Source organism: Rhododendron vialii, chromosome 3a (assembly GCF_030253575.1).
Source record: "Rhododendron vialii isolate Sample 1 chromosome 3a, ASM3025357v1".
Taxonomy (NCBI): Eukaryota; Viridiplantae; Streptophyta; class Magnoliopsida; order Ericales; family Ericaceae; genus Rhododendron; species Rhododendron vialii.
This window is the reverse complement of record NC_080559.1, coordinates 34,557,884-34,573,573: the sequence shown is the minus strand read 5'-3', so window position 1 is coordinate 34,573,573 and position 15,690 is coordinate 34,557,884. Positions and strand designations below refer to the sequence as shown.

The 15,690-nt window shown below is 36.2% G+C and overlaps 1 protein-coding gene and 1 long non-coding RNA gene across 2 annotated transcripts; one reads left to right on the top strand and one right to left on the bottom strand.

The window, feature by feature from the left end:
* Positions 1 to 1,444: 1,444 nt before the first annotated feature.
* LOC131320302 (uncharacterized) lies at positions 1,445 to 5,566 on the top strand. The gene is made up of 2 exons (XR_009198174.1): positions 1,445 to 1,608; positions 5,351 to 5,566. It is a non-coding gene; the product is annotated as an uncharacterized LOC131320302 (long non-coding RNA).
* A 5,547-nt stretch (positions 5,567 to 11,113) lies between these two features.
* Positions 11,114 to 15,484, bottom strand: LOC131321361 (protein RGF1 INDUCIBLE TRANSCRIPTION FACTOR 1). Its single transcript, XM_058352346.1, has 5 exons — positions 15,335 to 15,484; positions 12,765 to 12,818; positions 12,392 to 12,637; positions 12,143 to 12,283; positions 11,114 to 11,567 (listed from the first exon to the last, which is right to left on the bottom strand). Exons 1-5 carry the CDS (start codon positions 15,482 to 15,484, stop codon positions 11,211 to 11,213), a joined length of 948 nt encoding a protein of 315 aa, XP_058208329.1. The 3' UTR covers positions 11,114 to 11,210.
* Between the last annotated feature and the right edge of the window lie 206 nt (positions 15,485 to 15,690).

Sequence of the window (15,690 nt, the reverse complement as noted above, 5' to 3'; positions counted from 1 at the left end):
TAATCCACAAAAAATCAAAGAAAACCTAAAAAAGGAAAAAAAATTCAATAAGGACAAAAAATAAGAGTGGCTTATTTATTTGGCCAAAAGTCCAAGGTGTTGGCCAAGTGGTCTTGAACTGAGATTTAGATGTTTGTTTCATTCTAAGATCTCAAGTTCAATTCTCATTGCCAACAACTCTTGGGGCCGTCTCACTCCCATGCATAAACGTATGAAACAGTTGTGGGAGGGGTTGTAGGGATTAGTCCGAGGTGTGCGCAAACTGGCCCGGGACACCATGTAATTCAAAAAAAAAAAGACCAAACATACCAAACAAAAGGGTAGAGCAACATGAGATGAGTAGGAGTTTCAGACTATTGCACATCGGGCAAACCCCATCACTTGGATTGGTTTGTATTAGAATGCCCCTTTGAATAAGAACAGACCTTGTTGCTATCCTGTCTTGGATTAGCTGCCATGAGAACACTTCCTTCCAACTTTGGGAGGACATAAAAATTCTTCCATAGCCATGGATATGCTGACCTTACTGAGAATTCTGCACTTGTTTTTCCCACTCTGCGTATGCTGATGACCTTACGGAGAATTCTCTGCCTGGCCTGTTCTAGCTCCACATCCATTCTGTAACAATCCTAATTTTTGACAATAAAATTTAATGTTCAATTATCATTTCTTTTTACTTAATTGCAATTTTATAACCTATTCTAAAGAAAACTAAATCTAGTACTAAGTATATACGTACCAACACATATAAATATATTACACCCCACTATTATTATTATATGTGAATAAAATCCTAGACTAGTTATACATATATATTCATAAGCATTAATTTTTTTTTTTTTTATAAACATAAGCATTAATTGCATGCATGCATATATAGAGAGGGAGAGAGAGCCGAAAAGAGGCAAGGGAGGATGAACTTTTATCCATCCTCTGACTCACCCCTTATCACTTCCTTATCCTCGTGGCAATCTTGGTGGGCAAGAAAAACAATAAATGAGAGAGAGAGAGATGAGGGTGGGTGTTTTGCTATAAATAGCAATGTTATGAATACCGTACCGGCCAGGGTACCGGTTTTTCCACTGGTACGGTACGTACCGGTAAAGATCAAATACCTGGTACCGTTTCGGATTGATCGCTATTAGTGTTATTTTTCTACTTAAAAGAATTTATAGTATAATATACATTTTTTTAAATTAAAAAAATAAAAAATCTGGTATTTTCCCGGTACCATCCGGTATTTGACCGGTACCGTCCGGTATTTGCCCGGTACCGTCCGATATTGACCGGTATTGTCCGGTACTTGAAGAAAAAAATAAATTTAAAAGTATCCGGTACCGACCGGTATTTGAGCCGGAACGAAATTAGAGGTACGGGGTACCGGATTCTGTCAAAAACGGTACGTACCGGCCGGTACGGAACGGTATTGATAACATTGATAAATAGTGAACCCACCTCACACATTAGTTCACGCCTTGCTTCCATTCTCCCACCCAACACATGCAAGCAAAGTTCCAGAGAGAAAAGAGGGGGTGTTTTGCCGACTGAAGTCGTGTCGTTCGTGACTTGATTCGACGCTGCTAGAATCAATCCACTGCAAGGAGAACGGTAGAAACCTCTTACCTAATCACCTAAGTATAATATGGATGTGTTAAATGATATTGAAATTAGAATTTTTATAATATCACATGTTTAAATTAATTTTTGGAATTAAATGATAAGTACCGTTATTATCAATCACGAGGTACATAGAAACTTCCTATTTACTCATTTAAGTATATCACTGTTATTATTATAATTTTTTTTTATATCGAATTGGGCATACGTTGTGACAATCGTATAAATAAATAAGGGAACAAAAGCTAAACATTGGTTCACTGTTATTGATTAAGTAATGCATGACATTGGAACTTAGTAAATGGAAATGGGAATCCAACTGTTGCTACGTGGAAGAATTTTTTTTGGTGGCAAGATGACAAGTGTATTACTATTAACATGTAGGGATTTTATTCTTAGGACACGTACAACAAAATTTTGACAGGCAAGTAGAGGAGACATGTATACGAGACACGAAAGACAAGAAAAATGTTGAAAAGTAGAAACGAGGAAAAAAATTAAAGAGTGGATTGACAATTGTGTGAGCATGAGAACCCGGTAGGTCCATTAAAGATGGTCAGCGGAATCATGGCTCGGGTGTGCATGTGTGAGCATGAGAGCCGCACTACAACAAATTACACCATTCCCGACTAACGATTTAGTCGCCAAATGTCCACTTTTTAGTCGCCAAAGGGTATTCCCGACTAAATAATTTAGTCGGCAAATTAGTCGGAGAATGACAGTCGGCAAATGTAATTGCCGACTAAATAAGGTTTAGTCGGCTAATGTATGGTTTTAGCGACTAAAAAACTTGGTCGGGGTTTCTATTTTAGTCGGCAAAAGTTAAATTTTTGCCGACTAAATATTTAGTCGGCAATAATAATTATTGTGGCGTCAAATGCCATTACGAAAAAATTAGGGGACCAAAGTGGAAAAATTACATTTTCATTTCTGAACTGTATTTGCCTTTCCCACCCAATTCATTCATTTGATGGAATATGGCGCTTCCAGGTCTCGAACCTGAGACCTCCGCCTTCATCACACGCGCGACTAATTTTTTAGTCGGCTAATGTAATTGCCGACTAAATAAGGTTTAGTCGGCTAATGTATGGTTTTAGCGACTAAAAAACTTGGTCGGGGTTTCTATTTTAGTCGGCAAAAGTTAAATTTTTGCCGACTAAATATTTAGTCGGCAATAATAATTATTGTGGCGTCAAATGCCATTACGAAAAAATTAGGGGACCAAAGTGGAAAAATTACATTTTCATTTCTGAACTGTATTTGCCTTTCCCACCCAATTCATTCATTTGATGGAATATGGCGCTTCCAGGTCTCGAACCTGAGACCTCCGCCTTCATCACACGCGCGACTAACCACTCTACCACTGCTGTACTTGGTTTTCTTTTCAGTAATAAAAATATTTATACTATTTGGTTTCGTTTGTTTTACCTTTATTTTTTTCTTTGATAAGCTTTTAAATTTACTTTTTTTTATATTTTCTTTAAATTTACTTTCTTAAAAATAAAAATCTTTTTTAGAACTTACACACACTAAAAGAGAATTATTTCAATCACACATTCACAGACAGAACCTATTTCTTCAATGCACAAATTAGAACATTATCATCCAAACCCCATTTTGAGGTCTTTTTTTCCCCGGTTAAAACCATCTTATCTTTTGTTTTTATTAAATATGGTTTAAACGATAATACTTACCGAGATTATAGTTGATTGTTTTTTATTAGACAATTGATTGCATGAAAATACTATTTATTCTAATGTGTTCATGTCTCAATAAAGGGTTTTTTTTTTCCTTTCTATAAAGGGGTTTTCTAAACCTAATCGAGCTGCAAATTTACAAGAATGAATTATTCACCGAGTGTAGCAAAATGAACAGTCTCGATCGTAATATTTTTCTCATGGTCGTGTGGCTTTTGTAACAATGAGTGCAACATAAGACTTAGTTGACTATCATCAAGTAAATAAAAAAAAGCATAGATTGTAAACATAAATGCAGAGTAATTTTTTGTAATACTCGATTTGAACCGTTAGGATTTCATGTCTTACCAATTATAGCATTGTCACCAAAATCAAAGACCATTCGATATCAGCGACCACATAATCAAAAACATATTTAATGCATCCGGAGACGTTTAAGTGTTATAGTGCACTAACCGAGCCCCGCCTGAGGACTTATTTGGCAATCCAAATCATCTATCTTTTACGTAATACAAATTAGATCATTTGTACCAAGAATGAAGTTAATCATTCGTACCAAGAATGAAGTTAACTCTATTTGGATAGACATTTGATCAGACAATAAAATTCTTTTTAATTAACAATTTGTGTGCCGATAAACAGCTTTCCTTAACCCAATCGAGCAAAAAATTTACGGAAATTTTATGATTAAGAAGGAAAAAAAAATTGAACGGTTTCGATCAGGAAGGTTTCATCGTGTGATCGATGTCGTCGGAACACATATTGATTTTCTTGAAATTTTATTTAAAAGAGAGGAAAAATTGATATTCCCCAATCAAATGTAATTTTAGTCGGCAAATAATACTATTCAATTCCCTACTAAATTATTTAGTTGAAAAATGTTTTTCATTTATTAATTTTTAAAATTTGCAAAAAAATAGATATTTGCCGACTAAATGTAATTTTAGTCGGCAAAGATTAATATTCCCTACTAAATTATTTAGTCGGGAAATGTTTTTCATTCATTAATTTTTTAAATTTAGGGAAAAATAGATATTCGCCGACTAAATGTATTTTAGTCGGCAAATATTAATATTCCCCTACTAAATTATTTAGTCGGGCAATTTTTTTCTTTCTTTAATTTTTTAAATTTAGGAAAAAATAGATATTTGCCGACTAAATTTGATTTTAGTCGGAAAATATTAATATTCCCCTACTAAATTATTTAGTCGGGAATTGTTTTTCGTTCTTTAATTTTTTAAATTTAGGAAAAAATTGATATTCGCCGACTAAATATAATGTTAGTCAGCAAATATTAATATTCCCTACTAAATGGTTTAGTCGGGAAATTGTTTTCATTTATTGGTTTTTAAAATCAGGGAGAAAATTGATATTCGCCGACTAAATTTATTTACTAGTCGGCAAACATAATTATTTCCCGACTAAATAATTTTAGTCGGCAATTGTTCAATAATTGGCGACTAAATTTAGTTTAGTCGGAAATTTTAGTCGGCAATTGTGTAATTTCTTGTAGTGCCGGTAGGTCCTAAAAGAATGGTCGGCGGAACCATGGCTCGGTTGTGTGTGTGTGGCCTAGAAGCCCGATAGGTCCTGAAAGAATGATCAGCGGAACTAGTGTCATATGTGTTGAGAAATGTGAAATGATTAAAGACTGAGAGCCCGGTAAATTCTAAAAGAGACGGTCAGCGGAATTAGTGCTATTGGGTGGCAAAATCTGAATTTAGCCTGGGAGCCGATAGGTCCTGAGAGACGGTCAACGGAACCGGTGCTCGAAGAAATAAGATGAAAAGTGGAATCGATACTTGAGAAATGAGGACACGGATTACGATACGCTGCAATGATGATAAACTCTGACAAGACACTGACACTTTATTTGTTGATTTGATTTTTATGAGATGAACTATTGACTCCTGAAATTTACCATTCAAAGTTATATACTATTTTTGTTAATGTAAGGGACATAGGAGTTGGAGTTAGCTACTAAACTTAATTGCTCATCGGATCTATTTTTTTGTGGACCTGGCATCTTATGCCAGATAATAGAGACGGACAGGAAGGGTACTACAGTCTGGAGAAATTTGGTACAGGACAGATGGTTGCAGAAGAAGACAGACGCCCTAAGGAGTAGAAATTATCTTAGTACCCTTTTCGAAATTTGGATTAATGTAATTTAAATTTCTAAAACTATTTGGATTGTAATGACTTAATTATCCTCTTTATTTAAATAAATGACAAACTATGTTTTAAAATTTTATTTATTTAATATTTCCAAAAATCGAAGCGTTACACATTCAATATGATCATGCCCATTTCCGTTAAATTAATAATCACTCCCTGCAGCTTCTGATCATGCAATATCTGAAACTCATGATAGCCTCTTCCCAAAAAAAAAAATTTGTTCTCCTGAATTGCAGATTTCACATTCCATTTTCAGCTTCCCCATACAGATTAATTCCACATTCCACTGAATTGCAGATTCCACATCCCACTAATTAATACTCCACTAATAAGTGGGTTCTTTAATTTGTTCTAAAAGCACAAATAATCTAGGGAATTCCAGATTGTGAGATGTGTCCCCAGGCCAAAACTGTTGCTTCAAACGGAGTCTAATGTCTTTTTAGGTACTTTTTAAAGCAAAAGTAAGAAATAACATATTTTTCTCCTTTTTTAATCCATGCATAAGCTTGAGCATGCATGCACATGCATGCATGGAGAATAAATTAAGGCCTTATGTAAGGCGTCGATAAATTTTAACCTTACTCCTTAACAGCCCGTTTGTCGGACAGATGAGTAAAAGAGAATGGACAATAGGTGGATATGTTATACGGAGGATTAGTGAAAGAGGGGAGATTAACTTATATTTAATTGGTTTGAGTAGTAGCTGATATGGATGGATAGGAGTGGGTGGACAAGCGTGGATAATATGAAAATTAATTGCTTGATTATGGCAGTGACAGCTGATTATAACAAAGACATTATCATTCACTTTTGTTGAATAGTTGAGAGGAATTCGGGGACCCTATAGTGCAGGGGTGCACTGCAGATTTGTAGTCCACGATCCGAGCCATTCATCTCGATAATCTGTGGTCCAGATTTCATCTCAGAGTGATGGCTCAAATTTGCATGGACCTAGATTATAATCTTAACCATAGATTGTCGAACAGATTGCTCAAATCATGCACTACAACCTTATAGTACATGACCTCTATACTACAGGATCCTCTTGTTCGTTAGGAGACAAAGAGTGACCCATATTGTGTGGTGATGAATTTTTTTTATTTTGAAACTAATCATATGACAATGCTACATGATATTCCGAGAGTACCCAATAATTATTGCGTTTTGCGGGCGGTGAGGTCACTCATCACAAACAATAAGAATATATGCTCTCAATCTTGGGCCCGTCAAATGAATTATGGTCCATCCTCTGTAATTAAATTTGTGTGCTATTGTCTGTTTTAATGGACACCTGTAAATACCTTTTGAATAATGGATGTATATGGAGAATTTTATAACAGAAAAAACACCCCTTTCCTATAGATCACCTCCTACGAGTAATCATAATCGCTGCCTCGTTATGATCCGGTGGACTCAGTCAAAAACTATGGTATCCAAACAAATGTGAGCTATATTTTTCTCCTTAAAACATACAATTTTAAAATAATCCAGAAATGTGTGATTGTAAGATGATCCGAAATACCATGTGAGGGTATTGTCAGACGATTGTATAATTTCAGTACTTTAAAATAGTACTAACGATATTTTCTATTTGTAAGGTGAAATTAAGAGAGAGAGAGAGAGAGGAGAAACGGACAAGACATTACTAGCTAGGTCAGAAATCGAGGGGCACTGGATGGACAAGATCTCACCTAGAATAAAGATCGGAATCTGGTTCTCGAGCATCATTATGCTGCCGAGGATGGACCCGTAGGCCAGTTTCCTCCCTGTGGATTCAGCTACTTGGGTCATCGTCGTCGAAGGAGACTCGCCGTAAACTTTGAGAAAATCCAGGAAGAAAAGGCCGTCAATGGCCATAATCCAAGCTAATTAAGGTTTCCCCCTCAATGTCAAGGTACTTGTGGTAACAGGCTCGAACTCGATGTTCAGTGCCTTGACGAGCTCCTTGAACTCCAGGAAAAAAAATCTTTGAATTTAGATTATTTTTATTGCACAAATATTATATCTCCGAGGAAATATCAAGGGAGGAGGACTAGCCATTTTGTATCGACAAAAGAATTAAGCAAGTTGTACTTCTTTCTCTTAGGCTCCGTTTATTTCGATGTAAAATATTTTATTCGTCTAAGTAAAATATTTTTTCAACTTTTATTATTTTTGGCTGTTTGGTTGTTATGAGTGTAGATTGAATTTGAAGGGAGAGACTGATAAGTTGAGTTCCCCAACTCCTGATTTGCATGCATAGTGAATTTGAAGAGGAGTGGTTGCATGGTAGGGTGCACTCCATTTAAGTGCCGCAAAAGGACATCTCGATCAAAGAAACTTAGCTGTAAGTCAATGTACCATGATGTTGACGTACTTGGGCTTCATCATGGCCAATATCGCATGATCGGTATTACTCTTCCTTCTTTTTTTATCCCCAATCGCTCTCGGCTTGAGTGATTTCTTTGGTTAACAAGCAGATGTTGACGTACTTGGGCTTCATCATGGCCAATATCGCATGATCGGTATTACTCTTCCTTCTTTTTTTATCTCCAATCGCTCTCGGCTTGAGTGATTTCTTTGGTTAACAAGCAGACCAAATTGCCCAGTTGGTCCCGCTTGTTATCCGTGAAGCAAATGAGCAAGATGTTGGGCTTGTACATAATACCAAATTGAGTCTAGGTAGGATTGTCCTCTACAACTACCCACTTTTTCGCACCCTAAAACTATCAATTGCATGTCAAATTACAACAATTTGGGGTAAAAAAGGGTTGTTTGAAGGGATATGTGAGTTTGTTCAGCAATTACCAGTTGAAGATGGTATTTCTATTGAAAGGCTTACAACATTTAGAGATGGATGTATTTAACCTACATTTATCTCAATTTTGGGTTTGTCGAATGGACGATCGAACGAAGAGTCAATATCTGAAGTGATAGATTCCTTTACAAGAATAGACAGATCTGAGTTTCAAAAGGAATGGGATTCCTTTACAAGAATTGATAGGTTTGAGTTTCAAAAGGAATGAGATGCTATGGAGGTAAAGTGTGGTATGGACAATGTGGCAAAATAGTTTTTGTTGGGAAGCCTCGGTGAAGCTTTTGCACAAAAAGCTACGAGCAACATGATAGTGGAAATTTGCGTCCACACATTCGAAGGATGGAAGTGGCAGGAGTTGGAAAGTCGTTTAAGGAGTAGTTTAAAGAGGGCTAATGGTGAGATTTTGGGGGGGACTCTCGAAGCTATAAAGAAGATTTGTGATGTTTGCTTGATTGAAGGCATTTGTGAAATGAAAGATCCAATTGATGAATTCTTTAATGATGAATTTGATGTTGCAAGGCATGGGAGAATAATTTATGTATTGAAACTGTAAAACCAAAGGATGTTTTGATGAAAAAGTTGGCTCGAGGCCTTGATTCAATGCCGCCTAGCATATGAAGGAAGAGGCTTTGGGAAAGATAATGTCAGAGCTAGTCCAGATTGACTGATCCAACACATGATCCTCAAATTGTGGTCTTGGGAAAGATCAATTCCCTTCCCTTTTATTTAGTTTGGGCTGCAGTTATAAATGACCCAAAGCAGACAGATATAGTGGGCTGCATTAGGAATGCTTCAACCTGGCCCAATATGAGTCTACTACCCTAGACCAAATCAAGACCGATGGACTTGAGGCCTAAGTTGCCTATACGTGCTAGGAGAGTGAACGTGTGTTAATTGTTCACTAAAACAAAAATGTGTAAATCAAATGAACTACCAAAAACGTGTACTTATAAACAAACAAGAACACGCCCATCCACCCACTCGCGCACATATATGTACTATCATGTATACAAAAATCAAACATGCGTATCACTGAAAGATGGAAGATTATCGAACCCGATACCTACGGAATAAACTCAATCACAGGGCAAGACCACCATGCCAACTCTTTTGGTTAATGTAATTGAGATTTCTTCTTAAGATCTTCAAAAACGTTGGGCCATTACTTCCATAAGCCTATACAAGACAGAGATATTAGTAGTGCTAGTAGTTACTTAATGTACTGGAAACCTAGGCCTACTTAATTTAATCTCAGAGTAGAAACATCATAATACCAATTTCCATTGCCTTTATAATAGTCAATGCATGCCAAGTGAATGGGGTTTGACCGGTCAAGAATTATGGTAAATAAACTTCTCTCTCTCTCTCTCTCTCTCTCTCTCTCTAGGCTCAAATCAAAGAGGAAAGCCCCCTATTTTTACAGATGATCATATTATTATACAGAGACTTGAACTAGAGAAGGTGATGATCACAGTTCACAAAGACTATATGTAGGATTATTTTTTTTTCCTTTTTGACAACAGGCAATTCCAAAAGAAACTCACACAACAATCAAGATCGGCACTGAGCAAAGACAAATCAAAGTTCTATCTTGGGCTTCAAATATATTTAAAATATAGATAGATGTGCTCCCAATCTGGTGTAAAATCTATTAACTAGGGTCTAGGCCTACAAAATTATTATTCAGTCAAAAGTAGTTCACCAAAAGCCCAAACTATATATATATATATATATATATATATATATATATATATAGACACACACATATAGGGTCAGTTCTGATGACTCAACATTTGACACAAAATGAATCAGAGTTCTATGCAAATAAAAAAAACATATTTTTAAGAATTTTCATAAAAAAATCAACTCAGTCGGATATCAGTAAGAGCTTAATTGGTTTATTTAGTTTTATCTTGTAAAATTTGACAAAAATCAACTAAATAAACCGATCAAGCCCTTACTGATATCCGAGTGAGTTGATTTTTTTACAAGAACTCTTAAATAGATGTTTTAAAAAAATTGAATGGCTCCGATCATTTGTGTACCGTTTACCTCTAGAACCAAAACCAACTCATTCATAGTTTAGTCCGGTTTCGTTTTTCGGTTCGATTTTCGTAACGATATCAATTGTTGTTAGAAACTTATATATAGTTGTCCCCAATGGGGCGTACGTTCTAATTAATTCTTGCCACCGACAGTTTTTTTGGAAAGAAGAAGATGATCATGAAGATTTCAATACAACGAGAGATGGCTCTCTAATTAATGCTTTCTTCTTGAACTAATAGTAGACCAGACCGGCCAGTGTATAAAAAAACAAGAAAAACAAACACAATTTGGAAAGATCGATGTACGAAACCAATGACTCGGAGTTGGGAACCACGTGAATGCCATTAAGACAAAGCCTCTCCTCCGACCAAGCCTAATTAATCAAAAACCAAAGACAAACAGCCTCGGAGAGAGAGAGAGAGAGAGAGAGAGAGAGAGAGAGAACGCTAAAGTCGGTAAAAATTAAAACAGAAAAACAAAATGGTAAAAAGAGTCATGTTACTTCACTTGGATCGATCGATCGAATTTCTATCCAGACTGAGGTGGCTCCACCTCATTTGACAGTGGTGGGCCCCTCTTTATGACTGTCCAATGGTAATGCGACATTTCAATCGTTTTCTTACGAATATTCGACCAATGAAGGATTATTATTCTCTAATTAACGTTGCATACACATATATAGTTATGTGTACAGATTCAGATTCAGACGCGGACGCATTCAGAATCTTTCAATGCACGTGAACCTGATCACGGAACGATTTCAGACGCATTTAGATTAGCATTTTGTGCACATAAACATGTGCACATCATAGAGTTGGTGTAATTTTTTCTTGTGGTAAAAAAAAAGGGTAGGGCTAGCTCATCAGTTAATTTGGTTAACACAAAGGAGACCTATGAGGAATGCTTTTCCTTCTACTAATGCAAGTGGCCATGTCTTCTTCCTCAGCTGAAACCTTAGTAGCTGATCTTCCACAGAGATACAAACCACTTCTCTTCTTTCGAACGAAGCTGGTGGTGCACCCGACACTCATGGTCTCAGACCCCGAAGAACCAGAAGACCAGCACATGGGTTCGTACTCGGTGCCGTCGACAATTGTGGAGTGAGGGGTCTCGTTGGTCATTTCATCATCTCCCATTTCTTGTGGGACAAAGAAGTCCGCGCTTAGTTGCAATGTGTGGCATGGTCTTATGTATGGTGATAGGTCCTTGTAGTGCTTCACCAAAAAGTCCACCTATTTGTCAAAATAACATCAAATTATAGGTACATTGTTTTTACAATCAATATTGAATAACTACTAGTATTGAATTTCCGAAGTACCCGGCCAGAAAAAAGAATAACTACTACTATATTTGATAAAGTTAATTAAAGATTATTATTGTTCATAATATGTTGAAGCATGTTTATTGGACGATTTAATCTAGCTCGTTTGAGCGTTTAACATGCATGCCAAACCGAGTTGAGCTCAGTAGCTTGTTTTTCTTTATTTATATATAAACCCTATTTTTGAATTCCATTTTTTAAAAGAAATCAAAATTCTTTTCATAGACCAGCTTCTTAAAGATAAGCATTATTTTGAACTATGAACATCAGAATATTGCAGAATTCAACAACGTACTGCACTTAAGATAGTATGTCTTGCAGACTCTTGCTTGATCAAGAAATAAGATTAGCGTAGTTTTATTGAGAAAACCCTTACGATAATTTGGTTTTATGCTCTTAATTACTTTACACTTGATAAGGAATACTATTAATTTAGGGTGAATGATCGTATAAATGCTGAAATTAAAATTAAAATGTGGTTATTACCTTGCAGCCTAGAGAGCAATGGATGTAAGGTTCTTGGAGGCTTCTATCACAAGAAGTGCAATAATTTCCAGACCCTTTAAACTGCCTGTTTTGTGGTCTCTTCTTTATGAATACCACCTTGGCACTATTGATAGTATAAGCCTGCAGCAGTTAATTAGTAAAAATACTTAAAAACTATATTAAGTAAATTCATCCCAATTTAAATGAATATATCACGTAAGTAAACTAGCTAATTGTTTTTTACAGCACCTGCACATTGGAGCAGTCTATAATTTTCTCTAAGTCTTCCAACCGGACGACATCGTGATATACGTAACGACGAACTTGAACGAGCCTGTGAAATCGATGGGAGGGCACGCAGTGAGGGCAAATACTTGTGCAACAGTCCAAGCAGAATACGTTTTTCTCATTCTTCTTCGAGTTCTCGTGAATTGGGCATGAAATGAAGAACTTCTGCATGTACAGGGCTTCCAACCATGCTGGCTTCTGATTTCCCTATATGAATATTCCATCAGAAAGCCAAAAACCCATTGATGAGAATGTGAATTAATTTGAACAAAATTATGGAAACATATGGAGTATCGAATTGATGTTATAAAAGAAAACAAAATTACGTACAAACACCGGAATTGGCTAGCAACTTTAACAGACACCGGAATTGATCACAGAATATAGGCTACAGAAAGTGCAAGGATGAACATGATTTCATGGAACGCGTTAGTGACACCTAACATTATAAAATCATGTCCATCGATCTCGCCGGTTTTTGTTCTTCTATACTCTACTTATTCGGTAAAGTCTTGTTTTTGCAAATTGAGAGCGAAATTAAGTCCCTTCAAGGTGGCCTAGCTATAATTTTGAAAATGCTACAATTACGTAATTCTACTCGAAAATTCTGTGTAAGAGTTCTGTAAGAATGAATTTCTATCATTACAAATAGAGAAAGAATTCTGTTAGAGAGGGAGGCAGAGAGGAGACATACCATGACCAGAGAGAGAGAGAGAGAGAGAGAGAGAGAGTAAAAGGGTTTTTAAGAGTATTTATGGAGGTTCACAAGAGAGGAAGGGGTATATATTTATTCCTTGGGCAGATACACTACATGCATTTTGTCAAGAGGTTTGGCTTACTAGTAGATGTACATTTATATACTTGGAGAGAGAGAGAGAGAGAGAGAGAGAGAGAGAGAGAGAGAGAGAGAGATGATCGAGGAGAACGTGGGCGCTGTTCCCGTGTCTCCAAAACCCTACTTTTCTCTCACTTTTTTTTTTAAAAATATACAATTACTCGTCATCTCTTTGGCCTAACTCCCCTTTTTTGTGCTCACAGCCAATTACCTATTCTTGGAACCCGTTTCCCTAAAACAAATAAATAAATTTTCAAATTCAAAATGTTCTTAGAAACCAATGTTTTGTATCCATCTCATTGGCAAGCTTGATTTTCCTATCATGCAAGAATATATATCTTCAATTTGATCTGGAATTAAGAATATTGTACATAGTATTAACTCGGGTTTAGATCCTCTCCGGTCCAATGGTTTAGATTGGACGAGACAATCCATATCCGAACTGTCCATTGGTATAATCAATAGTTTGAATTTGTTCAAAAACTCTTTCATGAAAAAAAATTTCAACAAATCTCAATCATTCATTGCAAAAATGTACGGTCCATACATGGACTGTCTCGTCCAGCCCGAATCTTTGGATGGGAGAGGATCTATTTCCTTGCTAATTAACTCTGGCAACGTAATTTGACTAGTATACTAAAAAGGGGAAAAAAAGAAGTTACAGTTGGTGACCTAAATTGTGTTTCGTTTGGATCCAAGTTGAAATGTCAAAAGTTTTTGTTTTCTGAACAAGTTGAACTGTGAATATTTGTCTAAAAATATATATATACTATAATTACTGAGGAAATTAAGGTTAATGTAGGTGAGATTTGACTTCTCAAAGCATCTATATATAACTTGGGAGTACATGCCCACTTGGTTATCACACCAAAATATGTAGTAAACCGATTACCAAAGAATCAGTAGCTACAATTTCGATCTCCAATCTTATGGTAACTAATTAGATCCAGTTATTTTGATCAAAAAAATTAGCACTAGTAATTATGCTTAGTGGTCAACGCTTGAGACATCTCTTCAAGAGGTCTTAGTCGAATCTTTTCGTTTTTGAGTCATGTACCCCACATGTCTCTTAGTAAATCCGTCACTGGCTATAAAAGCGTTGAGAATTTGATCGTCTTGAAGATATAGTGAAAACTCTTCAAAAAAAAAATTTAATTTTCAAAAATACCCAAGCCTATTAGTGTACAACAATTTCGTACTATGCAGGGTTCATTCCAACAAAAATTGGAACCGAAAAAATTTTTCATTCCTGACTTCAATCCTATATATGCTTCAAGGATCAAGAACAAGAAGGAACAAAGAATTAAGAACATCCTTTAATATCTAGGCAGTGTAAGACCAATGGAAGGATCAGCCCCAATTTAATGGAACGCCAAGGAATTACTGACCATTCTATTACGGAGTACTTTCCAAAATCATTCTAGCGAACCAAACACTATCCTCATAGTACTGTCAATCCCAATTGAGAATATGAGAAAGCTGCTAATATGTGTTTGCCCTCATAAGGATTTGTCCGGTCGTTAACTTTAGGGTCCCGAAATTTGACGAGGTGCGCGCAAAGCTAGCCCGAACATTCGATTTATATTTATAAAAACAAAAAAAAAACACTTTCCTCATGCTATCATTGACACCAGCATTCTATGGCATCATCTTATAAGACCATAATTGGCTTGTTTCCAATTCTTCTTGGAGGAGAAAATTAATAGAGAGAATTCAAAGTACTGGGACAAAAGAGAGGAGGATCCAAAATCAAACAGTATAAATTCTGCATTATTGGGATTCAATTTTTTTCTCTCTGCATCGATCTTTATTTGTGGAGATCAGCTGGAAGTGACGAGAAAAAGAAGAACACTAACGAGGAAGCCCGGTTTAGGGGAATCAAAAATGGGAAACATTCAACAACCACTCCACTAGTGAATGAAAAAACTGTGATTAAAAATTTTAATGCACTTTTGTCCATACCATTTGACAGACAAACACAACTCATTAAAGCACTAGTTTCGAAAATTAATGCCCTTATTAAGTTGAGCTGTTGTTTTTGCTAATTTTGAGGAGACCCTGAGCTTTACCCAAGGCCTAATCTTGAATATTAACTGTACTATAATCTTATGTAGTGGAGTAATTAATTGTTTTTCACTTGTACTGTTTCTATCCCTCCTCTCGGTTCTTTTTCCGGTCAGCATCTCTGGGTCGTCGTACTTGTAACCAATAAAACACATGACATGTCTGGTTGCAAAAAATATACGGCAAATTTCGAAATATATATATGTCTCCTGTGATTTGGGCCTGGTGTGGTCAATTTTTTTAAAAGTCAAGGAGGCAATGTGCATCAAGTCTAAACCAAAGGGGTGAATTTGATGTGCCCCGAAAACTCGAACACCATTTTAGAAACTTTTTTTTTCCTTGCAAAACACAACCGCTAAAG

Coding starts and splice junctions, on each gene's coding strand:
- LOC131321361 (XM_058352346.1), bottom strand. CDS start 15,484: ATGTGTTTTATTGGTTACAAGTACGACGACCCAGAGATGCTGACCGGA. Junction 12,638..12,764: donor AGTTGCTAGCCAATTCCGGT/GTTTGTACGTAA, acceptor ATATTCATATAG/GGAAATCAGAAGCCAGCATG. Junction 11,568..12,142: donor ATTGCTCTCTAGGCTGCAAG/GTAATAACCACA, acceptor TTTGACAAATAG/GTGGACTTTTTGGTGAAGCA.